At 39.3% G+C, this 27,200-nt stretch overlaps 1 protein-coding gene and 1 long non-coding RNA gene across 2 annotated transcripts; both read left to right on the top strand.

Moving 5' to 3' along the window:
• Nucleotides 1–245: 245 nt before the first annotated feature.
• On the top strand, nucleotides 246–27,200 carry LOC144643926 (ATP-binding cassette sub-family C member 4-like). Its single transcript, XM_078503324.1, has 7 exons — nucleotides 246–370; nucleotides 5,426–5,981; nucleotides 6,065–6,444; nucleotides 7,269–8,632; nucleotides 12,911–13,481; nucleotides 17,827–17,963; nucleotides 24,258–27,200. The coding sequence occupies exons 2-7, from the start codon at nucleotides 5,430–5,432 to the stop codon at nucleotides 25,178–25,180; spliced, it is 3,927 nt and encodes a 1,308-aa protein (XP_078359450.1). The 5' UTR covers nucleotides 246–370; nucleotides 5,426–5,429; the 3' UTR covers nucleotides 25,181–27,200.
• On the top strand, nucleotides 19,375–23,956 carry LOC144643962 (uncharacterized). Its single transcript, XR_013569002.1, has 3 exons — nucleotides 19,375–19,905; nucleotides 20,367–20,446; nucleotides 21,793–23,956. It is a non-coding gene; the product is annotated as an uncharacterized LOC144643962 (long non-coding RNA).

Here is a 27,200-nt window from a genome sequence, read left to right as displayed (position 1 = left end):
TACCCTGAAAATGTGTCCGGCGATTGCCGGAGAAATACAAACACAAGATACCATCTTTCAATGATACCTTAATTTAAAACAAAGCAAGAACACAAAAATCAAAACTCTAAACCAACAGTTTTGTCAGTTCATACTGTCCCCAAGACCAGGCTCTCATGCACTAATAGCAGTCACGCATAGATAAAGACCCTCTCAACAGCAGTCATGCATAGAACTAGACTCAAAATTGTGTGCATAATTGCCAAGTATTAGATTAGAAACAAATCTTACCGAATGTGCATTTGATACGAGCGAAAGTTTTGCTTTCGGGTGTCGCGTTTGGGCTGAGATATAAACACATACTAAAGGCATTTCTTCCTGGTGTTTAAAGGTAAGTTACGGAACGAGTTCTATGATGGCAAGTGCAGTTGCTCACACAGACCCCACACAGTGAATCAGTGAATCAATTATGCGGAGATAATTTCCCACGATTCCTACTCAAAGCCTGAGTATTTGCAAAATTTGGCGAAGTTTTCCACGTTAGTGTTTACATATACGTTTTTCTGACAAAATCTTAAATTTGGTAAAGGTGGCTCCGTGTGCCGCTTTAAGGTAAATGAGAAGATTTGTCAACCAAGAATAAGAGATCGATCTTCACGCCCACTGTCACGAAAACAGTCAAGCTTCCCTGTGCGACTATCGTTTGTAAGCGCCACTTTTCCAAAATACCAATATGAGATATTTTGTTCCCCGGCCCTTGGGAAACGAAACATTCAAGTCATCATTGACTTATTTTCAATGAGTTTCGTGTTCATAGTTTAGTTTAGTATGTATAAAGTAGACTGTGGCCAATGAAATGGAATCGTGAATATTAATGAGGTTCTGCCATCATTATTTTCAATTCGAAGTATAGCTGGGACATATGTACCCAATTGAAGAAACGTTGACCCTGTGAAAAGCATAAACTATGAACGATATGACCCAATGGTATTCTGGGTGGACAGTCTTGGTAAGCTTTTTAAATACTGTATTACTTTGTTGATAATCACGACATTTTATCTCTTTGAGAGTCTTAAGAGCAAAATTTATGCAACCTGCCCTATTATGGTGTTTATTCTGTCACAGACGACGATTATTTTTCCGATCTTCCAGTAAACATTTCGGTCGCATCGTTCATGGTTTATGCTTTTCGTGGGTCAACAATTCTTCAATCAGGTATATATAGGTATTTAGTTTATACCACACAAGTGAATATATAGTGCTTTTCGCGCGCGCTGATTGGTTAACTCGGAGGTGATTAACAAAGTACTATTCACCTCCACTTCGGTGAATAATTGTGAAATATTTAGCCGTCTACAGTAGATACGAAAAGGAAATGCAAACCGTAGCGGTTTCTGCCATTAATGATAACGAACATAATCGAACTCACAATAAAATTTGGTCAATTGAACAAAATCGAACGTTCGATTACCGAACAGTTGACAATTGAACAAAATCGAACAGTCGACAATCGTACTCAATTGAACGTTCGATTACCGAACTCCTGTTTGTTTATATTGCGGCCATTTGGACGGTGCACCGTCCCCCTCATTAGTCCTGCGTGATTTACTAATCAAGAGACGGATTCCAAACAAAATAGAGTCGGATTGACTTCAATTGTGTTCGATTGAGTTCGATTGGTTCGATTGGTTCGAAAGGCGAACTCACATCAAAATAGATGTTCGATTTTGTTCGATTACCGAACCCAATCGAACGATTGGTGTTCAATTGATTTTTAGTTCGATTTTGTTCGATTGGATACGCCGGGAACCCTGTAGCGAGTATCGCTGTATGTTTTTACCTGCCATTTCTATTTTGACTCGCACCGAAAGCTCTCTAAAATACTGCAAGACTTGTTAACGTATATAGGATCAAACAGGATATATGCATTACAATACGGAATCTTAACTTCAGCTGTAATACGTGCACTGTAGATTACACTCTCGCACCTACCAATTTGACTTTACCACACCGTGAAAACGCGTCACGCCTCGGTGCAATATGCTTTCAACGTAGAACATGGTAGAATTAACATAACTAACTAATATAAAGATTGTAAATTTCCCATTTTTTAGTGAGAGAAGAGCCTGCACACAGTTACGAATAAAATAACGGAATAAGGAAAAAGAATTGAAATCAGCAGGTCTAATAAGTTTCTCTGAGCTCGAAGGACCTGTTTACTAGTAGTACGTACTATTTTCACAGTACACTGGGCATTCATGAAAAATCGAGGGCCTATTCAAAGCACTACTCAGCTTATCCAGGATTAACGTGAATTTTTCCCACCTTTGAAACTGTTCTGTTTAATTTATGACTAACGACAGTACTCCGCGAAACATTGGGCATTGGGATCAGTGTACTGTTGTAGAAATCTAGCTGACGTGAGGAGGAATGAAATTAAAGCAAAACATTCGCGGGAATCTTTTATTAAACTTATATGCAGCATAAATTATAAATTAGGAAAAACAATGACGTCACCACACTAAAAGTACGTAGGCGGTTAACGAAACATATTGACAGTTTTGGAGGCCCAACGCATCACGACACGATAATTTGGAGGGTCTAAACACGCTGATTGGTCACCAAAAATACAAGCACGCCTTATTAAGTCAAACGCGCCGTATCACAGTTGAATTTTGTGGATTTTTTGTTTTTCGAGATTCTTATAGGTTATCTAGAAAGTTGGTATACAAACTTAGAACAAAAATGCCTCTCAACAGATGTCAACAACTACTACCGCCACCTTACAAACGACCTCTGCACGACGTAAACAAAAAGGACGAACGGACCTCAAACAGAACGCCTTAATTTGACTAACAATAGACGGATCGAAACTGACAAATTAGATAACAATATAGACTTTCAATAAAGTCCTTCGTCTTGTTTATTATGGCGCGCCGGGACGAAGCGACCTCTCGCGACTTCGTCACTCGCTCTTGCGACTTCGTCGCTCGCACGGCCGCTTCGCGGCCTAAAAGGCTCACTTCGCTCGCTTATTTTTACTGTAAAAACTCGTGAGGTCGACTTGTGGCAAGTCTAATAACAATAGGGTGATAGGCCTGCACGACTCTTATCCACGTGTGATAGCCATTTGAAAGCTAAGGGCCCGATTATATGGCGAATTTCAGCCCGGTTTGCCGGGCTAGAATGCTAGAATGTCGGCCCGGGCTGAACACTTTTAAAATTGAATAATTATCGTTGCCGCCATTTTCTTTCGTTGAAAACCACCACTGCGCATCCGCAAGCTCACTTTCAGCCCGGGCTGAAATTGAAAACGCGATTACATGAGGTTTTTCAGCCCGTTTGCCCGGGCTGAGATTTCCAGCCCGGTTTCAAAAACCGAGTTGGAAATTTCAGCCCGGGCTGTAATTCGGCCCGGGATGAAACTTTCTTTATGTAATCGCTGACGTGTTTTTAAGAAGATTTGTTTTGGAAGCCGGGCTGAAATTCGCCAAGTATCAGCCCGTAATCAGGCCCTTAGACCGGACGAGAGTGTCTGGATCTGCCCCTTTTGTATGAAAATATTGGGGGATCTTTGAATATTTCGCGAAGCAATGGTTGATTAAACATATATATCTGTATTAAATGCCATTTTTGCATTGTTTTAAGTTGAGCACTGCGATGGTTGATATTGCGTGTCAAAAGGCAAGATTCGCTTGTTTACTTTGTCCTTTGTGTTTTTGTTAAATGGCGAGACTCCTGTCCTCAAATTTAACTTTGACAGTCAGACGGTGGTCGAAACAAGAGTTTCGGGGTAACCTCTAGCAATAAGGTGTGCTTTTAATTGTGCAATTGCAATTTGAAATGCGTTTTTGGAGGAATTGGTTCTGAGAATTCTGAGTGCTTCGTCTTCAGTCTGGCCTTCAGTGAAACCCTTCTTGACCCCTGGTGGGTGGCAACTGGAAAAATCAGTGTACTGAAATGTTTCAGTAGATTTGAAATGGGTTTTGATGTCTAGTAAAAGTGTACTTATGAATCTTTCGCCTTTGAAAATCTTTGTATCCAACAACGTAGTAGCTGTGTCTGATACTTCAGCCCCGGGACTTCAGCCGTAAACTTGATATCCTGATAGTCGGATGATAGATAGCTGTTTGCGTGATCTATAGGTGGTTTTCACTGTCATGCCACTGTCACGCCGCGAAAAAATAAATCCAAAACTATTGAGTCAAAAAAATCAAGAATATTACAGGTTGTAGAAAACAACTATATAAACTACTTGTCCAAGTCTCAGGTAAGTAAGTTATTCCGTACTCGAGTTATCCGTCCATATGTTTCACGCAAATTTAGAGAGCACAGTATGGAAACGCCATGTTGGAGCCCAACTGCTTGGGCTCCAATACGGCGGCCGGAAATCAATGAAAACATCTGGCATTAAAGAGGCCCTGCCAGCGTAAATTCCGACAAGCGACATGGCCCAAAAGTAGCGACAGCACATAAAATAAAATCGCGACAAGGACAAGTAATTTTCCTTCAATTTTACTACCGACAGCGACGTGAAGTTTGATAAAAACAGCGACACGGCGCATTTTTAAATTTAGACAAGCGACACGGGACACTACGTGAAAACCAAGAATAAAATGGGCGACCTCGCCTTTGTTTACATTCCAGATAGAGAATATATCGTCAATATACCTTTTCCAGACGAGCGGTTTTTGAACGCTTTGTTCAAGGATTTGTGCTTCTATTCTTGCCATGAAGATGTTGGCAAATGAAACCGCCATCTTAGTACCCATTGCGGTTCCGGGTGTTCGGAAATAGTCATTTCCATTAAATTGGAATGGATTCTCCTGAAGAATTAGTGTGGGCGCTCTTTTGAGATGTTATGTCGGTATTGGAGGTCTGGCTGTAGTAGTGACCCTCAGAAAAAAGGGGGAAGCAAATAAATTCGAAAGACCGAATTTAACATAGAACGGCAAAGGTACAAATGTCACGAACATAGGAGTGGTGTAGGCCCGTCACCTTTATTTTACTGTAAACAAACTTTACACGAGTCTTACAGCCAATAACATCACGGCAAAACTGACTAATCAGTTTCAACGGACCTGACTTATAACACCATCGACTGACAGTAACGTTTCTGAAGGTGACTTCAGCTCAAAATGTCGAAACACCAGTCACCAACAACAGTTCTTCAGTTTCAGAACTACTCCCACCCGGACGATCACACTATAAGAACTACTGATACTCCTGGGTTCAAACACTTTACTAAAATAGTTATGTTTGAAAAACTGCAAACCAAATCTGTTCTTAGCCTTCCCATTGAGCTCATAAAAGAAACTCTTATCATCTCATCGGGATTGGCGGTGTTTAACGTATGACCTCTATTTTGCTTTATTAACTTCCTGCAGTCCATCCCAGAAATAACATGCGTTTTAACTTCATCTGCATGTTTGTTTCAATTTTACAGCGGAATGTCAAGTAAAAGTTATGAAAAGTTGGCGAGTGATGAACACGACGACGATGATAAGAACTGTCACCCAGCGACAACTGCAAACTTTCTCTCCATTCTCACATTTTGGTGGATAAACGGTCTTTTCAAAACAGGAAGCCAGCGTCCCTTGAAGCAATCTGACTTCTTGCCTCTTCATCACAAAGACAGGACACGAGACCTGACTAAACAGCTTTGGAAAACATGGAATAACCATGTGGAGGAATGCAACAAGACGGAGGGAAGGCAACCTAAACTTTGGAAATGTGTCATAAAGACCATCCCCTGGCAAGAACATATTGTGCCTTCCTGTAGCTTAATGCTAGACTCTATATGTCGTGTTCTCCAGCCCCTATTGCTTGGAATTATCATTAATTTGTTGACATCAAAGGAAAATTGTAGTCTCGCATATACCTGTGCCACGTTGCTGGTTTTATGTTGCTTTCCTCAACTCTATACGCATTTGGTCGCGTATAAATATGATATGATTAGTATGAGGCTGTCTAGCGCCTTAAAGGGCATTATTTATCTCAAGGTAGGTAACAGATTAAAACAGAAACAATCACAATCATCCCCAAAATTAGCCAATCGGCTTACGTTTTTTTTTCTATTCTACAGATTCCCTTAATCAGCCAACAGAACGTACGTCAGTTTACAACAGGACGCATTATTGACTTAATATCCAATGATGTTCAAAGACTCGAGGAAACCCCTAGATGGTTGATTTTTGCATTTTCATCGATCATTCAAATACCTGGTGTCATCTGTTTACTGATTTATCTGATTGGATGGCAAGCTCTCCTGGGCGTGTTATTTCAGCTGATCACCGTACCTTATATAGCTTTAGTGTCTTCCCTCGCTGCTGAATTGCGTCAGCGAACCGCTTACGTGACTGACACGCGCATGTCATTACTGGACGAGCTGGTACATGGGATCCGTGTACTTAAGACGCATGCGCTAGAGTGGTACTATGGAGAGAAGATCAAGGAAGTACGAAGGTAAGTCAAGAAAACATGCAGCAGAGAAATATATATCGTCGTTCTGCGGACTAGTGATGCCTATGTAACGTAAATTAAGAATACCATAGACTGAATAAGAATGATAAAAAATTGCTAGCATTAGTGTTCCCCAAATAGCCTTTGTATATAAATAAATATATATATTTATTATTATTATTATTATTATTATTATTATTATTATTATATTATTATTATTATTATTATTATTATTATTATTATTATTATTATTATTATTATTATTATTTGTAAGTCCAGCAAAACATTCCCGTTTTCTCTTTCAGCGAGTTACACCAATTTTGTATTAATCCTTTTTCAATGAGCCATCCAAGCCATTTTTTGTCGTTACCATTTAAAGCTACAACTTATGCACATATTTAGTTAGAAACCTTGAAAAACGTCAAATTATGATCGCAATAACTGTTAAATACGACTCAGTACCCCCGATTTCCCATTCATTGTTGAAAAATCTTGAAACGAACTCATGTGTCCGATGAGTGTGTTTTTGTCAACATAGGGTTGGGGGCTAAATGGCTTTAGCTTTACAGCCTTTACAATGGCCTATTACAAGTAACGCATGGTACTTTATTCACTATTTTATGAGAAGATGGAAACGCTGTCAATTGCAGGACACACTCTCTTGTTTCATGAAAATTAGCTGGTGGCCTATCTTTTGAATACTTGAATAGAAAACGCAGTACGTCAAAACTTAAGGGTTGAACTCCAAACCAAAACCATTTATTTTGTTTGTTGGAGTTACGTACGTATGAATAACTATCTACCATTTATATCTTTTTTAATTTCAGGGAAGAGGTCCGGATCATCCTTCAAAAGTGCGCCTTTTTGTCAACCATCGAGAGCCTACAGTTTTCTGTAACACCCATAGCTACATTTTTATCCGCTCTGTGTCTTGTGCTTACTGGACAACAGCTGACGCCTGCAAGTGCTTTTATGTTACTCTCCTTTCTTTATGTTCTGCAGATTGGGCTTCATCTCGACCTGACAAATGCCATGATATCAACATACGAAGCTTTTGTGTCGCTGGAAAGAATAGAAAACTTCTTGCTAACAGAGAATTTGCGCTGCAATAATCTGTTGCAAGATTGCTTTAACGAAAATATCCTTAAAGATGAAAGTAGCACTAGTTACGCAGCTGTTGCTGCTAAGAGGTTACTTCCTACTACGCATGCCAAAAGCCATAGTAAGGAACTTCGTACAAAGCAAAACGATGACCACTGCAATGTTCAAGAACGAAAGCCTGTCGGAAAGAGATTATCAGTGTCGAATTTGACATGCAAGGCAGGCAACACAAATGGAAAATATCTTCTTGAAGATGTCAGTTTCCAGGCTAAAGAGAGCACTCTTACCGTCATCACAGGTCATGTTGGCAGTGGCAAATCAACGCTTCTTGCTGCAATTGCAGGCGAAGTTGACGTATCTACGGGAACAATAACCTGCCCTGGAAGTGTTGCCTATTTCTCTCAAACCGCCTGGATTTTCTCTGGAACTCTTCGAGACAACATTTTATTTGGTAAGTCATACGACGAAGACAAATATTCAAACGTTATCCAGGCGTGTGCGCTAAAGGAAGACATGGAACGATTTTCAACTGGTGATCTAACTTTTGTCGGAGAACGCGGTGTTGTGTTAAGTGGTGGTCAGCGGGCTCGTGTCAGCCTGGCACGCGCAGTTTACGCTGATGCAGACGTCTACTTATTGGATGATCCGTTAAGTGCTGTAGATTTGAAAATCGCCGAACACATAATCAATCACTGCATACGTCAGCTGCTCCAAGACAAGATAAGAGTCATGGTTACCTACACCGAAAGCCACATGAAGGCCGCTGATCAAGTTGTGGTAATGCACAAAGGCTCTGTGTTGGGGAAAGGCAGTTTCTCAGAGCTGAAGGAAGGCAGTGTCCTGAACACTGTTTTAGATAAAGTCGATACTAACATTGAGGATCGCAAGAGGTATAGGAAACAGGATCAACAGGAATCTGTCCAGCTGTGTCTTGGAACTGTTGATGATAACTTGGGCGAGTGTTTAGATCTTTCTGAGGAAGACCGTGGCATTGGAACAATCTCGTTGAAGCTATATTGGGATTACTTCAAAGCTGGCATACATGCAGTGGCAATTGTTGCAATTATTGTCTTATTTTTTGGGACCCAAGGTAAGTATTCGCACACTTTAAATTTTCACATAAATTTCGGGTTCCGTCCACAGAGCAACCGAAGATCGGTTCCGTAGGTTTTGCCTAAGTTCAAATATATTTTTATTAATTTTTGGGTGATTTAATTTATTGTTTAGAGTTAAAGCCTGGTAGGAATTCACTCATGGGTATATGCTACGCGTTCTTGTCACCGAGCTACGACACCTTGATAAGTCATTTCATTAGTAGAAATTATTTGCTTCTCAGACATCAATTATATGTCGACTTTTAATCAGCCTTGCTGGAAAATAAACACGCTATTGTCTTAATTGTGCACCACTAAATTTTTCCTACACGAGTCTAAAAAAGTAAAAATGATAGGAATTTATCTATTAGCACCGTCTGAAGCTTTGAACTTTCGAATTTTGCATTCAGATAGTCTTCTTTGAGTCAAATAAAAAATTTTGCATGTACAAAGAATGTTGTTATTTCAACCGTCAACTACCAAATGCAGATAAAACAGTAGAAAAAATTATGTTTATTCCACAACCTCGCATCGGTTCGCGTTCATTGCCGCGGTTTCAAGACTTAAGTTCTGATGACGTGCTGATTCTTTGGGAGTACTCAGTATCAGTGAGGCGCGTCATGTTACGTTCAATAGAAAACTACATTTCAGTTGGGGGCTCTTTTACTCTATAACTAGTGGTAACCACAGGTTACAGTGCGGCCTCCCGTGGCGACTGGGCGTCGGTCTGCGGGCGGTGGGGTGTTGCCCTTTCACGGCGCCGCTCCGCGGCGCGTCCCCCTCCCCCCCCCCTCCTCGGCCCCCCCCGGGGAAAAGTCCGTTTCACTCTGATGAGTTAGACAGTGAAAATTTAGTGAGATTTTGTCGCAAAAACGTCACTTCCGTCTCCTTCATGTGTGGTCGGGCGCGTGGTGCTCCGAGTGGCGCGCGGGGATCGGTTGAAGGTTCCCCTGTCTTCGTGAGGGACCATTCGGGATTCGTTCGGGTCGGTGATTCGACATTTTCCGACTCCGGTTCGTTCGTCGAGATTGCGAGTATTGGACAGTTTGTGTATTTGTATACGTAATGGACTACAGCTGTCCATTTGGAAATAATTTGATGAAAAAAATTCTGAGGGCAGCCAAAATTGGACGAGGCCGTAGGCCGAGTCCAATTTGGCTGTCAGAGGAATTTTTTGAATCTAATTATTTCCAAATTGGACAAGCATGTAGTCTGGTTACATATTAATTATATAGCTTGTAGTCAGTCAATCCAGCGTAAACAATAAACTTATGTCCAGAACGGGAAAAGCATTCAACAATAGTAGGCATAACACAGCACATGCAACTCACTCAAAGCATTGTCTTCACAAATAAAACTTAAACAAAACAGTGCAATTTTATTCACCTGAGTTTGCGAAGCTTGCTACAAAGTAAGTGAAACACTGCATCGATGAAAGTCGTAAACAAAGTGTCCGAAGAGCTTTACAACTTCTTAAATCTGACATACTCCTTTCCACTATCTCGTTCGTACTTCATCGCTGTCTTTTCTTTTCGAATTTCAGCAAAAACGACAAAGAATTGCATCTAGCTCACGGCGATGAATATCTGACAGATTTCTTGCTTCGCTTCGCTGCACTTACGTTCACCCAAGTTTTGTACTATTGGAGGCGTTTTGCTCTTGGTTTTTGCTTCTTAGTGTAGCTAGCTCCTCTTGTGACAAGGAAGAAAATTTCTCTTTGTTGTTACTATTGCTGAAAAGCTCAAAAGAAATGGAAAAACGTAGCAAACTTGCCTTATAAAATTCCGCCATTGTCGACTCACAATGCGACCAGTTTACAGCGCTGACGCTATGCTTTGTGCTAATTGGCTAATATCCGTCACATGTTGTGTTTTCTTCGATTTGATTGGCTGAGACAAAACTGTCCAATTTTTCTTAAATTGGACAGTTTGTGCATTTTACCTGAAAGTCCTAATTAAAACTATCCAAATTTAATCCCAAATTGGACAGTTCTCAGAAATTAAGGAAAAATAGCTGTGCTGACAATATAGGATTTACTGACAGCTATATAATTATAACTAAAATCCTAGTGAACTATCCAAATTTCCCATGACGTTCTCAGTAGGATAGTTGCGCTGACAATATTGGATTTACTGACAGCTATATAATTATAATTTTAATTATATAGCCGTCAACTAAGCTAATAGCCCACTTTGAAAAAGAGTGATAGCCTGGGCCGAGAATATCCGCGCGAGCGTTTATGAGATTATTTGGGGGGAAAGCGCCAAATTCAAACATGGCGCCGGAGCACAATAGCTACCGTGTACCTTTGAGATTGTGTCCGAATGATAACAAGAACTCGGATGTCACTTTTCACAGGATACCGTGAAAGGAAAACCTTCGCCAGAAGTATATACGTTTGATACGTAACGTTAATTTAAAGTTTTACTCGGAAAACGCTCGCATTTGCTCATCTCATTGGAGCGTTGGTAGCCCTGAACAGATCGCACTTGCCAAGTATTTTTTCGTGGAGTTAGCCTGCGTGGCAGTCGTAAAAAGGGGAGGGAAAGGGAGAAGGGAAAAGAAGGGGAAGAGGGACAGGCTATCGTGGAGTAAGATCGTGAAGGAGCGGCGAACAGTACAGAAGATTACTAGCAGAAAGTATCAGAAGAGGAGTTAAACGATTCTTCGAGCACTGAGAGACAAGACTACTTGGAAGCTTTCTTTCAGGTGTTTTTTATTCACTTTCTCTGCTTTCTCCATAGAGCGGTTTTCACTTGAGTGTCGAAAGTGAATTGCATTTGCTTTGGTTTTGCATTAAGACGCTTAGTGATTGGCTTAAAAATCTCGCGCCACTTTCTCAGCCAATCAGGAGTAAAACCAAAACCAATCGTGACTCGCTCGCGCACGTTTTCCCGCGCTTCGTGCCAGCTAAATGTATGTTGATTGGTTCACTGGATTGTCTGTGTCCTTTGTAATTGGCCAGAGTAATTACTTTGGTTTTGGTTTTACGACACTCAATTGAAACTGCTCTAAGACCAAAATTAACTTTTACTGAATGGATTCCTCTGTCATGATCATTGATCTATAAGTGTAAGCTGCCGTCAATATAGTCGTTGACCCTGACAGGAACAAAATTATTGCCATTTCTGTTCATACATAAGCTGTAAACGTTCTAAGGCTTATCGTACGGATCGGATTCAAAACAAACATGTCGCTTACATGTAAAGATATCCTTACCGAGCTGTGTTTTTTTTTCCCAGTAGTTTTTGCGCCACGACAGAGAAGCCATCTCTGCAACTGTTTCACGGTGCAGTCCTCCGGCTTTTCCCGGGGAAGGACTGCACCCAGAACATCCCTTTCTGTCAATGTTTCACATCGCGCACAGCTTCCAGATTCGACATTTCGACATTTCATCCTTTCCCCCCAAATAATCCCATAATCGCTCGCGCTGCACTCTCGGCCCAGGCTGCCACTCTTTTTCGAAGTGAGCTATTAAAAGCTAGAAATCTCTTGTTTGAAGTTGGAGTCTTGACCATTACAATTACAAAGTTTGAGAGAGATTAGTATGTCCGATTACGATCAGATAAGTTTTTCTTACTTTCCACAGAGTTATCATGCAAAAAAAGGAGAGGAGAATATCCTAGACGGAAAAAAAGGGGAACAAGAAACAAACGAAATTTTATCAATCGCTAAAAGTAGTCATCAAGGGTGTTCACGAACGATTTAATGACACTATTTACAGCTGGGGAAGACAATGCTCTTTTATGTATTTTTCAGCGCTAGCGTTGTTGTGTGCACAGTCATATTCAGTACGGCAATGGGAATACTGCTACAGTTGAGACGTAGGATGTATTTGAATGCACTTGAAAGTCAAAGTATTCCAGATACAGACACATTATCCACTGAGTCAATACCTCCGACAAATCAAGCTCGCTGTATGATATTTCTTTTCTCGACCATGCATTTTCCTCTATTTCTCTTTAATTCTTCACATTCAGGCATTACTTCAATTTACCCAAAGTACAACAAAATTTCCAGCAACAAATAAAATATCAATATCATCATCATCGCTACTGTTATATCCCTCATTATTATTCTTACAACTCACTTCAGCAGCACTATTACTTGCTATAAGCAACCCCTCCCCGGACTTTCAGATAGTTAATATTAAACAGGGTTGTATGTTAAATAAAGGTTGTTGAATAAAAAAAAAAAATGTGTCAATCATGAAGTAATAGAAAATAATTTCGTTTGTTATATAATTCACTATTTGTTTGTTCTCTTCCGCTCAGTTATAATGGTGTTTTCGGACTTCTGGCTTTCTCACCTGACCATGATGTCTTGGGAATACCAACACGATGTGACATCCCTGAGTGTGTATGGCGGTCTCGTCTGTGCAGCAGTTGTTGTAGCTACAATCCGAGCCTATCTTTTCTTCCACGCCTCTCTCAGATCGTCTGAACGACTTCATGATAAAATGGTGACTTGCTTACTTCAAGCTCCAGTTTTATTTTTCGACACGAATCCTGCCGGACGAATACTAAACAGATTTTCGAAAGACATTGGATGCATTGATGAAGTGTTGCCCAAGACCTTTCTCGTTGCTATCCAATACTTTCTTTTTGTGGGCGCAGCAGCGTTGGTGCCGTCCTTAACGAACTTCTGGTTCAGTATCATTTCCTTGCCAGTCATTGTAGCCTTTGTGTTTTTAACCCGTTACTACCTGAAGACATCCCGCGAGTTAAAGAGATTAGAATCAATTTGCCGTACTCCAGTCTTCTCGCACTTTTCAGAGACCATGGATGGCCTAGACACAATTCGCACAAGACAAGCTGAGGAACAGTTTATTGACCAGTTTTACAGGTAAAAACTTGTTTTATTTCAACCAGATAACTATAGATAAAAAATACTTATTTTTTTGTTAACAAATGTTCCGAAAACCTATTTTAAGGACACAAATAATAGGGAATGAAACTTTAAATAAGCCGTTTCCAAGCTGTTTTAATTTCCTTTATCCTTAGCCTATGTAACAGGTGCTGGAATTAAACAAATTTCCTGGAAGCGGTTTCAGAGCCATCTTAATTTTTTTCATTTAGGCGGGTCTGAAACCGCTCCCAGGAAATTTCTTTAACTTTGCAAAAAGGTGTGTCGTAACATGCTGATCATAACTCAATAATAAAAATGAGGTCACCGAGCTTGTTTTTGAGATTTAAGAAACTAAAGCTAAAATAAGGGTGTTTTTTAAACCGGTTGTACTGTTGCTATGGTAACCAGTGATGTCAAAACGTAGCCACAATTTGTTTACCAATTATTGGGCATTTAATTTGTTTGATGTTATTATTGTAGTAGCAAGTAATGAAAATTTGTAGTACTGACCCATCAATGCATAAGAGCTGGAAAGTGCTGGAAACCGTTGTCAGCCACCTTAAAAACGTAAATTGCAATTTTCCCCACCCTTTTCTATACTCAAAAATATCTACCCTTCTGTACATCTACAGCCTGAAAACGGCACCCCCTTTGGGCGGACGGAACATCCACGTTTAGTCCACGGGGGGGCCCCCCCCCGCCCCCTCCCCGGGGGGGGGCGAAAATATGAGTTCTTGAATCTCGCGTACAGAAGAACCCCGGTAACTCGAACTCTGAAGGGAAACGAAAATCAGTTCGAGTTAGCGGGGTCGATTATATATTTAATTTGCCATGTTAATAATTGATAGTTTACTGATTTTTCAGCACTTCAGTATACGGTCAGTTGCAAATTAAACTTATCTCGTCAGAAACTGTAACACGATTATGCATTCTTATAATAACACAGTACTGTGAATGTATGTATGACTCACAAGATCAGAAAATGACTGTCAAATACGTGATCTGTTCGTTGGACTAATTTATATCAAGTTGCTGTAGTGTAAGTTTTAATGTTTACACGACAAGAAGAGTTTATGCTGCTTATGGAATATTTCAATGGGTATCCGTGGCGAGTTGCAAGGACCAGAATTCGAGTTATCGGGGTAAATTGTGATCAAGGGAAACGAAATTTAGTTCGAGTTAGGGTAAGCATATAGTGGTTTCACCTTGCCCAGTCTACCTGGGTCAGGCCAGGAAGAAATGAATTTTCTTTGCACCCTTCCTTTCATTAATCATAATTTTGCAGAAAAAATGCCAGGCTTCATTTGAATTTTTTACATTGCTAGCTGTAGTTTAAAATGCTACTGAAGGCCATCCAACAACTGAAAATACATGCCTTAAAAAATGTCAAACAGCTTTCTTATAAAGTAGGCAAATGTCTGGTCAAAAAGTAGATCTTAAATGTCTCAGTAATGAATGTGTGTAGAGAGGAGGATGGGAATTGCTGAGATTGGCTGAAGAGATCAATAACTACCTGAACTTGTTATAATCCATAGTTTAACTCACCAGTTATTCAGAAAGTCCTCAGTTCTGAATTCTGTAAATCCTGTTTACACATTAGACATTCTATTAATCCCACACGTATAAATAATGAAAGGATGCGATTCTTATTAATTTGAAGTAGCTTAACATTCAGATGACAAATATAAATAACAATTACATGCCTCGACGAACTGAGTGGCATTACTATGATACTATCGCCTCAAAATCTACAAGATCTATTTTTTTTATCGCCGAGCTCGGCTTTAATTCCAGTTAGCTAAGTTTTAGCACGATTCTATCTTTAGCACTTTTATAAATCTTCACATAAACGTCGAAAACATAAGCTTAAGCCAGTCTTCAAAATAAAATTATAGTACAATGAGAAACGCTTACCTCAGGTCACTGTAAGTTTCTGTTAGAAATGTTTGCGAAAAGCTTCCACCGTTTCTCCTCATTACATATTCTTCTTTATCGGGAATACAAATAAAGGATATTGCATACCCCTTTTTGGGGGACTCGTGATCGCGTCAAGAAGAAGAAATAACCTAGACAAAACTATCCTATATAACTCAAATCACCTCATTAGATCGCCATCGACGCCATTTTGAAAATCCTTTTGTCATGAGCCCGCAATACGGACCACGGGGAATCCGCTAGCAGGGGAGAGGGGAAGGGGGCCGCAGCTTAACTTCTCCCCAGGCGCCACTCCTTCGTCTGAAAGAAATAAAATCCATCCTCGCCAAAAGCAATTAAAATGAAAAGAAACTGACAACGCTATCATAAAGAGCATACACTCAAGCCTTTGGCAAAATTTTCTTTTATTTCAAATGCAAATGGTCGTTGAGTAGGAAGCCAACAAACTTTTCAATTGTATTTTTTACTGCCGTACTTTTTCAGGAAAACGTAATAATGGCCATTTTTAAAAAGACTATTTAAAAAACTACAACTTCGCTCAAAAAGATCCTAAGAGAGAGGTTCTAGTAAAGTTTTCAAGCGAATTTAAAAATATGTTCCGTTCTGGTCACGTGACTGATGACGTCATAACAATGGGATCGATTAAAAAGTACTTAACATATAAGTATCTACCAACAGGTAATTTCTTGTTACCTCACATTTAATGCAATGCCAGATACGCACTTGTACCCAGACTCCCATTTTTTTTAAAATTGTACATAGCTCCCTTAATATTTATATTTTGTTCGGTACCTGGGCAGTCCCAAATGCCTCACACCAATGTGCTTCAAACTGCAATGACGGCTTTTTCGGTAACAAACTATTTTCGTCATAGTGAGCAAAAACGAACTTCTGAGCAAAGTCACGTGACTAATGACGTCATCGACCTACGACTTATACAAGAAGTGGTTTATGGTAAGAGTTATTTCTATACGACGTACTACCCCTGCTGACTTCAAACTGACCAAGTTATTTGGCATTGACGATTTTTCAGTTGCAAAGGATTTTGGGAAGGTTTTTATTATAATTATATATTGTTGTTATTATTATTATTATTATTATTATTATTATTATTATTATTATTATTATTATTATTATTATTCCTCGCGAGCGGGCCGGCCGAGCGTGCGGGGTGTTATTTTGTCCCTCAAAGGGCTCAGGCGGGAGTCTCGTGTGGAGTTTACGGTCATTTTTTTTATTTATTTGTGGCTTGGTGTGTGGCGGTGCGTCACCGGCCGCCGCGCGCTGGTGGCATATGGTAAGGCGTCGAACTTGATCAGATCTTCGGGACTGGGGCGCGGGTTCGTCCGGCTGGGTTTTTTTTTTTTTTTTTTTTTTCCTTATTTTTTTTTGTGGGTTCGTCCTGGCCTTTCATTTTTATCGTTTTTCTTTTCGGATTAAACTGTTTCCCTCTCCCGAGGTATTCAGGCTATAACCTTTCATCGCCATCAGGGGCGCGCGGGCGGAGGGTTCGATCCTCCTCCGTTCGTTCTTCTTTTTTTTAATGCCCTCAAATAATGTCCAAAATGCGACTATCCATATTTGTCGATGATTTTGAAAATAGCCTGCGCTTCCCCGCTTTTCTTCTTTACGAACCTGGAGCCACCATCTTCAGCGGAGTAGACCCTGGGAACGAGGGTGTCGCGGCCATGCCCGTTACTAATTTTTAACAAATATCTTCCTCCTTGTGGAAAATTGAATATGTACAATGTTCAACTTCAAATCCACTCCTTATTTATACACCACCCCCCCCTCCCCCCCTCCCCAACCCAGAGCTTCGCGGGCCCTGCGAGTCACGTATTACTAGTTATTATTATTATTAAAGCCTAGTTGGTTGCTTACGGAAGTTGGTCTCTTACGAGAGGTGAGACCAGACGAAGGTCTAAATTGCTGATAGTTTTTCTTTGAAGCTTCTCCGATGCACAAAGCATGCATAAATCTGTCGATTAATTTGAGCGAGTCATGTTCGCCACGATAAATTAAGGCATAAAAGCAATTTTCTGGTTCAAAAAGCAAATTAACAGAGCATTCAATCTGATTATACATGACTGACATCGAACTGACTAAAGTTCTTTTCCATGTGATCTACACGTTTCATACTCCAAACAAGTGGCCAGTCTCTACGAAGAACAGAGTCAGAACACATATGATCGATAGCCCGGGAACTCTTTGTTATTTTGTAAAAGTGGATCGACTGTATAAGAACGTCGATAATCCCGATGTGTGCATGTATTTATAACAAAGGAATTCGAATATTTGGACCAAAGAAATTGCGCGTGAAAAGTGCAAATTAATTTATTTCTGGTATAGTCGTTCATTATGAATTACTTTATACCGGGACTGACTGCACTGTTTATTATTTTCACAGACATCAAGATTTACATAACCGTGTGTTTTCTCTGGTACAAGCAAGTGGCCGATGGTTTTCAGTTAGAATTGACTTCCTGAGTTTGCTCTTTATTGCTGTAGTGGCGATTGTTTCCATTCTTCTCTCTCAAAGTGCAGGTAAGTTTCCACGAAACACCCACTAAAATTGATACTGTGCTCATGTCTGGATTTTTCAAAACCGGATCAATATCAACTATCACAAAAGCCTGCCTGCAACTTTCCAAGAAAAACAGAGACTTTATCAATCAATAAATCAAAGTCAACCTGTCACTGGTCAACATGCTCAGCCACCTTGCTTGTGTGTGTGGCTGGTTAACTACTGCTACCTAACCCTGCAGATTGCAGCCATCTAAGCTTTCCTGTGGGTGAAAACACCAGTTTTCAGTCAAAAAGGCTACTTTTTACACCCACCCTGCCCCCCTGGGTTAGAAGCGTTAGTGCCAAGCATGGTACCCAACTGGTAGCCTGGACACTGGACGGTATGCTGCAACCAACCTTGACGTTAAGCCCCCTAGGTTTTTTGGCATCAGGCTAGCCTGACCCCCGATAGCCGGTAAATATTTATTCGCCTTTACCGTAAAATGATTATTTTACACTTTTTGCCGTAAAAACTAAGCTTTCGCGTGCCTTCGCTTCTGATCCAGTCAAACTAACTGTTAAATTTTCCCCTTATTGTGATTGGTCCGCTGATGAACGAACTCCAATTCTTTTGTTCTGAACTTGTGTTGTATTTGGTTAAAAAATGTTGATGCCCCGGTTGGGTCCGTTTCACTGTAAAACACCATGACCTAGCAACTTAAAGTGGTGTGTAAACCACCCAAAAAAATATTTTAGTGTAGCATGTCGATTATAGCAAGATAAACCTAAAAGTCTGTCAACTTAGATCTCAAAATCTTTCAAAAACATCTGATAATCTCCAAAATTTGATTCAAAAAGTTGAAAAATATATGTTTGGATTAAGAATTGTAATAATTATAAAAACAATATATAATTATAATAAAAACCTTCCCAAAATCCTTTGCAACTGAAAAATCGTTAATGCCAAATAACTTGGTCAGTTTGAAGTCAGCAGGAGTAGTACGTCGTATAGAAATAACTCTTACCATAAACTACTTCTTGTATAAGTCGTAGGTAGATGACGTCATTAGTCACGTGACTTTGCTCGGAAGTTCGTTTTGGCTCACTGTGACGAAAATAGTTTATTACTAAAAAAGCAGTCATTGCAGTTTGAAGCACATTGATGTGAGGCATTTCGGACTGCCCAGGTACCGAACAAAATATCAAAATTAAGGTAGCTATGCACAATTTTCAAAAAATGGGAGTCTGGGTACAAGTGCGTATCTGGCGTTGCATTAAATGCGAGGTAACAAGAAATTACATGTTGGTAGATACTTATATGTGAAGTAGTTTTTAATTAATTCTATTGTTATGACGTCATCGTCCACGTGACCAGAACGGATCACATTTTTAAATTGGCTTGAAAACTTTGCTAGAACCTCTCTCTTAGGATCTTTTTGAGCAGAGTTGTAGTTTTTTAAATAGTGTTTTTAAAAATGGCCATTATTACTTTTTCGTGAAAAAGTACGGCAGTAAAAAATACAATTGAAAAGTTTGTTGGCTTCCTACTCAACGACCATTTGCATTTGAAATAAAAGAAAATTTTGCCAAAGGCTTGAGTGTATGCTCTTTATTATAGCGTTATCAGTTTCTTTTCATTGTAGTTGCTTTGGGCGAGGTCGAACGTAATTTCTTTCAGACAAAGGAGTGGCGCTTGGGGAGAGTTTCAGCTGTGCCCCCCCTGCTTGCGGATTCCCCACGGTCCGTATTGCGGGCGCATTTTCAAAATGGCGTCGATCGATCTTGTGGAAAGATTTTGCAATTTTAGTTCTATAGGATAGTTTTGTCAATGTTCTTTCTTCTTGACGCGATCACGAGTCCCGAAACAAAGGGTATTTGATATCCTTTATTTGTATTCCCGATACTGGAGAATAATATGGAATGAGGAGAAACGGTGGAAGCTTTTCGCACAAACATTTCTAACAGAGACTGGTCACTTGAGGTAAGCGTTTCTCATTGTACTATAATTTCATTTTGAAGACTGGCTTAAGCTTATGTCTTCGGCGTTTATGTGAAGATTTATAAAAGTGCTAAAGATGGAATCGTACTAAAACTTAGCTGGTCTTAGCTCACTGGAATTAAAGCCGAGCTCGACGATAAAAAAAAATAGATCTTGTAGATTTTGAGGCGATGTGTCATAGTAATGTCACTCAGTTCGTCGAGGCATGTAATTGTTATTTATATTTGTCATCTGAATGTTAAGCTACTTCAATTTAATAAGAATCGCATCCTTTTATTATTTATACGTGAGGAAATGTTTGTCAAAATATTGACCATGTGGTCATTTCCGGCCGCAAAGAAATAAATGAGACCATTTCTGAAGTTTAAATTTCTATCTTTCTATGATGTGTATTGTATTGCCAGACATAGATTGACGTTTCTTTTGCATTTTGTTGTATACAGGTAATTTGTGGGATTATTAGAATGTCTAATTTGTAAACAGGATTTACAGAATTCAGAACTGAGGACTTTCTGAATTACTGGTGAGTTAAACTATGGATTATAACAAGTTCAGGCAGTTATTGATCTCTTCAGCCAATCTCAGCAATTCCCATCCTCCTCTCTACACACATTCACTACCTGAGACATTTTTAAAAGATCTATTTTTTGACCAGACATTTGCCTACGTTATAAAAAAGCTGTTTGACATTTTTTTAAGGCATGTATTTTCAGTTGTTGGATGGCCTTCAGTAGCATTTTAAACTACAGCTAGCAATGTAAAAAATTCAAATGAAGACTGACATTTTTTTCTGCAAAATTATGATTAATGAAAGGAAAAGTGCAAAAAAAATTGATTTCTTCCCGGCCTGACCCAGGTAGACTGTGCAAGGTGAAACCATTATATGCTTACCCAAAGTCCCATGTTTCTCTGGAAAGATCAACAACAACAAAAAAAATCCATAAATGTCATTTGGCTATCTAGCAAGTGGAAAAAATTATTGAATTCACTAGCCCAACATGAAAGCAGGGTGGTGGACAAAACACTGACCCCCAGTCCATGGACTACTCAAATGGACTACCTAAAATGGACTACTCCTAAAAAATGGACTACCCCTTAAAGTACTATTCCGAGTGTGTACTACTTACTGAGTTGTTGTTATACGCACATAATTTGCACTTACTTCGGTTACTTTCGACAACTCTAGCCGCCATTTTGAATGAATTACACTATACATCTGCTGACCTCAAAAAGCGAAGACTCATGCCCAGACTCAGCACTATTTTTTCCTCAGGATCTGTCTGCCTACCGGTTCTGTTCTCCACGCTGCGCTGCCAAAGTTATTCATTCAAAAATTTTCTCTGGCCACCAAATGTTTAAGATGCGTCTCAAGCAACTATCTGATACTATTTATAAAAGTTTGGATCTTCTGTAGTGCAGTGCAGTGCCTGTTTTGTCTGTCCCTATGAGTCCAAAGATTGATTGCTTGATTTGAGTCTACACTTTCGTGATCAGCGGATGTTCATTTAGTATTATATATTCAAAATGGCGGCGAGAGGGATACGTACGGCTTGAAAATAAACAAGGTAAGATGCACTGTAAGTGCAAATTATGTGCGGATAACAACAGCTCAGTAAGTGGTACACACTCGGAATAGTACTTTAAGGGTAGTCCATTTTTTAGGGGTAGTCCATTTTAGGTAGTCCATTTGGGTAGTCCATGGGGGTAGTCCATGGACTGGGGGTCAGTGTTTTGTCCACCACCTGAAAGCAGTCAGGTTTTTTTTCACACCGTCACTGAAAAAGGCCATTTAATATACAGTCTGCATGCTGGAAAAATAGCAATTTCATCAAAATAAACAGTTTTTGTTTGTTTTGTTTATATTTACAGGTGACTTGAAGAGTGCAATGACATTCCTCTTAGTCAAAATGAACTCAAAAATACACATTGTGTTAATGTAATAAAATTGTCACATGATTGATATTTCCCACATGTTGCCAGTTTAAATATGAATATACTTTAGTGACATTTATAGCTATTTATGTAATATGAACATCCCAGAACCCAATAAGGCTACATGTGAATACTGACTATTACATGTAAGTTTTGAAACCATTCTGGGTTCATGACAAAACTATTTTGTTTTGGCATGATTGTAGAATACCCCGGCACTTTTTTTGCATAACTGAAATGACTGCCACCGCAGTCCGCAGTAACCATACAAATATTAAAACTTCATGCGGAACTGATTTTAAAGACACCGCAGTCCACGGTCCACGGTCCGACAGAAAAAGTTTGGTGTTTAGATTGCCTGCCACCGCTGTCCGTAGTCACGCATTTCCTGTCTGCCACCGTGGTCTGCAGTCCCATAGTGAACACATGGGACCGAATGTTTTGTGTTTAGAGAGGCCTACTTATTCATTTCGGTTAGCCTAATATGCACTTTGGTTAGCCTGTTCATGGTTAGCTATCTATATTTGTAAGGGCAACACTATATATTGTTAACATGTAGAATTCTGGGTACACTATGGACTGTGATTAGGTTGCTTGCGGTTAGCCTTTATATTGTGTTTAGGATATCTACTGTTCTTAAATCCACTACGGGACTGCGGACCGGGGTGGCTGGCGATTATACCATTTACTAGCATTTCTTAGAATCGACTACGGGACTACGGGCCCCGGTGGCAGGCGATTAGCAGACTTTGTATTATTTTCAAATAAAACATTACGGGACTGTGGACCGCGGTGGCAGGCGTACAGTTAATAGAGGATATTACATGGTTGCGCGGAGATATGAAATTTATCTTTGAGTGTTCAAATCGATATCTCACGAGTGAGCGCAGCGAACGAGTAGGATATTGATTTGAACACGAGAAGATAAATTTCATATCTCCAAGCAACCATGTAATATTCTGTTTATTATATAAACCTACTAATTACGATGTTTTTGACGACTTTCCGAAGATTTCCGACCATTTTCCGAAGATTTCCGAAGATTTTCAAAATGTTGTCCGAAGGTCGTACGAATGTTTCTGAACATTTTCCGAACTTTTCCGAAAATTCCCGAAGATATCCGAAGATTGCCGAGGAAGATCCGAGGATGTTTCAACTTAATATCGATTTTCTTTGGCTCATTAAGCATTGAAACAGGGCAAACTTGCCAGAAAATGTTCCGAAATTGATATCTTCACATGTGAAAATAACATGTTATTTTCACGTGTGAAGATATGATTTTTTCGTGCGAAAGATTTCCTGGTATTTCACTGATGTTTATATAATAAAATCCAATTTTGATCAATGAACTGCACGACTGCGGACTGCGTTATGAGTGAAATATAACTTAACAACAAAATTTCACTGTGGACTGTGGACCACGGAACCAGACGAATAATGGCGGGATATTCTACAATTGCTCCTTTGTTTCAATATAAATAATGAAATTACAGAGAAGTTATGAAATTATTATCGCAGACCATAAATTTACTCTAGCACAGGCTAAAGTGTCTTCAATAGTGTAAAGGTCGGGACAAACTATGCGACAAGTCGCAGTGACAGGTCGCGGCGACAAGTCGCTCCGTCTGTACTGCTTACAACTAAGTCGCTGCAACAAGGTGTTTTTTTAGGTGCACAAACAGCGAATTTGGAAGAGTGGGAATGCAAACTAGTTTTCCATATTCAATATGGCGAAAATACATGACGCGCACTCATTAGTTAATTCATATTTTGTCGCAGCGACGTGTCGCAGCAATTTGTCGCAGACGTGTACACGCGCTGCTGCCATTGCTCATTTTGTCGCTGCGACGTGTCGCACAAATGCAAACCAGTTTGAATTCGTGCGACACATCGCAGCGACAAAATTCTGTTGCAGCGACATAGTTTGTCGCATGTCACACGAGGCAACTTATAAAAGTAAGCTGCAGATTGATACACACTAATCTACTTTTTTAACCTTTTCACATTTTCCTGTTTTCTATGGAATATATAATTATATATTGTTTTTACCGGTTTCACTTGTAATAATAATAATAATAATAATAATAATAATAATAATAATAATGATAATAATAGTAATGATTTTGTAAAAAAAAAAATTGTATCTCATCAAAAGGGAAAACTTAGCTTAAAACACCAAATTTCGCTTGAACACCCTTTCAAAATATGGCATGAAAACGTCTAATCACGTGACCAAACGAATGACACACCAAAATATGCTTGACGACATTGTTAGTTGGAGGGAACATAAATACAAGGATTTAAAAATTTGTCCCTATTTAGGTGCAAAATTCAAAACGTTCCGTAAAAACAGCTTTGTAAAAAAAAAATATTTAATTCCGTGAATTATTGCTCTGTTTCAGCTTTAGCAGGACTTGCCCTTGTGTATGTGATGAAGACAATAACTATTTCCCAAATAGCTGTGCGGGAGTTTTCAAAGGTCGAGAGCTTGATGACGTCAGTAGAGCGCGTCATGACGTACACGAGCCTCGACTCAGAGCCTGGATACACGACTACAGCACTGCAAATGAAGAACTGGCCACGTGATGGTCACGTGAGATTCAAGAATGTTGTATTGCGATATTATTCAGGTGGACCACAAGTGTTGAAAAACTTGAGCTTTGAAATTCAAGGAAAAACAAAGATAGGAATCGTTGGTCGAACAGGAGATGGAAAGTCGTCCATTGTAGCGGCGCTTTTGCGCATGCCCGAAGCTGAAGGTGAGATCCTAATCGATGACGTAAGCATCAAAGGTGTTCAGCTTCAAGAAGCCCGCCGGTGCATTTCAGTTCTTAATCAAACCCCTGTACTATTTAGAGGATCAATTAGAAAGAATCTTGACCCTTTTCAAAACTTCAACGATAGTGAACTTTGGAGTGCGGTTGAAGATGTTCAGCTTAAAAGTCTGGTTGAAAGTGCTGAGGGACAACTTGACCACGAGATATCGGAGAGAGGCGGAAACTTAAGTGTTGGCGAACGGCAGTTGCTGTGCTTAGCTCGTACTCTGTTACAGCAAAATACCATCGTCATCTTGGACGAGCCAACGGCTCATGTGGATCCAAACACTGAAAGAATCATCTGGAACATTGTGCACGAGAAATTAAAGCAATCCACTGTCATCACCATTGCTCATCGACTTAACACCGTCAGACACTGTGATTTGATTCTGGTGCTAAAGGAAGGCCAGGTGGCTGAGCTGGGCACGTATGATGCACTGCTGGGTCGGGAAGGAGGGGTCTTCCACAACATGGTAACTTCGCAAAGTCAAGTGTTTTCTCGATCCTAGATGGCTTGTATTTGAGGCAATTGGTATTTGTGAAACTTCAAACTTCAGTAGCGTCAAAACGGTTAAGGTGTTGAGTCGCCAGTAGTGAATAAAAAAAGCATCGGGTAATGTCTTAATACCATAAGTTGAGCCTGAACGTAGTTAAAACCGTGCATCTTGAAGGTTTTTTTAGCTACAAAGCAGCCCAACTGACCTTCCCCGCTTCACGAATTAAACTTGGCGATGATCTGAAAGAACGTTCAGGCCAGTTAATCTTTAGGTGTTTTTTTAACAAACATTCTTCTTGTTCAAAACACATTGACCATATTGAAACGCCAATGTAAAAACTAAGAACCTGCATTTTCCCAAGTAAGCCTAAACTGTTTCTTACATAAAAGGTAATAAGCACAATTTTAGGCTATTTAGGTTCTTAAGAGGTTCTTATTTTCTGAAGAGAAAGTTACATTGTTCCTAGAATTTTTAGTGGTATTCAGCCTTTTCCTCTTATGAAATTTTCATACCATGTGATGTATCAATAATAATATTTTATAATTTTCAACATTGGTATTTACATTGCAACTGGAGTGATATAGCTCCTAGGCGTCTCCAAAGAGGATAGAATTTTAGTGGTATTCAGCCTTTTCCTCTATGAAATTTTCATAACATTTTATTTATATTTATGTGATGTATCAATAATAATATTTTATAATTTTCAACATTGGTATTTACATTGCAACTGGAGTGATATAGCTCCTAGGCGTCTCCAAAGAGGATAGAATTTTAGTGGTATTCAGCCTTTTCCTCTTATGAAATTTTCATAACATTTTATTTATATTTATGTGATGTATCAATAATAATATTTTATAATTTTCAACATTGGTATTTACATTGCAACTGGAGTGATATAGCTCCTAGGCGTCTCCAAAGAGGATCCAGAATGTTGATTTATCTTACTGCATGTAGTTTGGGCAGGTGTGTTTGAATGTTTAAATGTTCACGACCTCATCCATAAGAACTAGTTTGAATTCAGAAAGCAGTACAGCGCAGTGATGGTGTTTGCATATATATTCGAATCCCGATAACTCGTACCTTCAAGTGAAATCGAAAAAGGTTCGAATTATTGGGGGCTCGAGTTATCTAGGGTAAAATTAGTAAGAAAATGACCCGAAGGAAAATCGAAAAAAGTTCGAGTTAGCGGGAGTCCGAGTTACTGAGGGTTCGAGTTATTGGGATTCAAATGCAGCTGACACTCTATTATTCAGTCTACTTTAAACAACAACAACAACAACAACACAAAAATATAATTTACAACAACTAGTAAAACAGAAAATAACATAAAATAAAATAAAAGAATTACAATTATCGTTCATTTTAACTATTCGAGGTGGCGATCATTGTAACGAGATTGTCTCTCGATTCCACGCATGCCTAGATAAATGAAATTAGCTGAATGTTTACAAAGTAGTCAGTGGAATTCATAAGATGTGATAAAAAGGTTTCATGTGATAGTAATCGTAGTAATGTGATTTTAGCTAGGTTCTATTTTAGAGAAGAATGTGCCTCGCATATGAGAATAGGTTGGGCAATCTTACAAAAAGTGAGTTTCATCTTCAATTTTGTTGCGATTGCAGAAGTTACATAGTCTTTCATTACGAGGTTTTTTGTCGTATCTACCTGTTTCGATCCTAAGTTTGTGACAGCTTAACCTTAATTTTACTAATGTATTTCTTAAAGGGTTTCTTCTTGTTCAATCTCGGTAGACAGAAGGGCTATAATTATTTTTAATAGTGTAATAAAAACTAAGTTTTTGCGATTTCTATAGAGTTTGGTTCCAATACGAAATATACATCTGTTTCATGATATCAATAGATTGTTTAATTTTACAATCATTTAATGAACTATTGTTAAAGTCATATAAATTATACTACTCATTTATTTTCACGACTCTAGAGTAAAACGATTTTTTTCCGTTACCATAAGATATCGATATTAATTTTTTAAGGTTTGTTTGACTATAGAGTTTTTATCCTTTTGGTGTGGA

This window comes from Oculina patagonica, chromosome 2 (genome assembly GCF_052425735.1).
Source record: "Oculina patagonica isolate OP01 chromosome 2, crgOcupat, whole genome shotgun sequence".
In the NCBI taxonomy this organism is placed as follows: Eukaryota; Metazoa; Cnidaria; class Anthozoa; order Scleractinia; family Oculinidae; genus Oculina; species Oculina patagonica.
The sequence above is the reverse complement of the archived record's forward strand: the minus strand, read 5'-3'. Positions and strand labels throughout refer to the sequence as shown.

What these genes read in the sequence shown, in the direction of transcription:
- LOC144643926 (XM_078503324.1), top strand. Translation starts at nt 5,430, where the DNA reads ATGTCAAGTAAAAGTTATGAAAAGTTGGCGAGTGATGAACACGACGAC. An exon ending in AAGATCAAGGAAGTACGAAG is followed by an intron (nt 6,445 to 7,268) that starts GTAAGTCAAGAA and finishes TTTTAATTTCAG; the next exon opens with GGAAGAGGTCCGGATCATCC. An exon ending in CTTATTTTTTGGGACCCAAG is followed by an intron (nt 8,633 to 12,910) that starts GTAAGTATTCGC and finishes TCTTCCGCTCAG; the next exon opens with TTATAATGGTGTTTTCGGAC.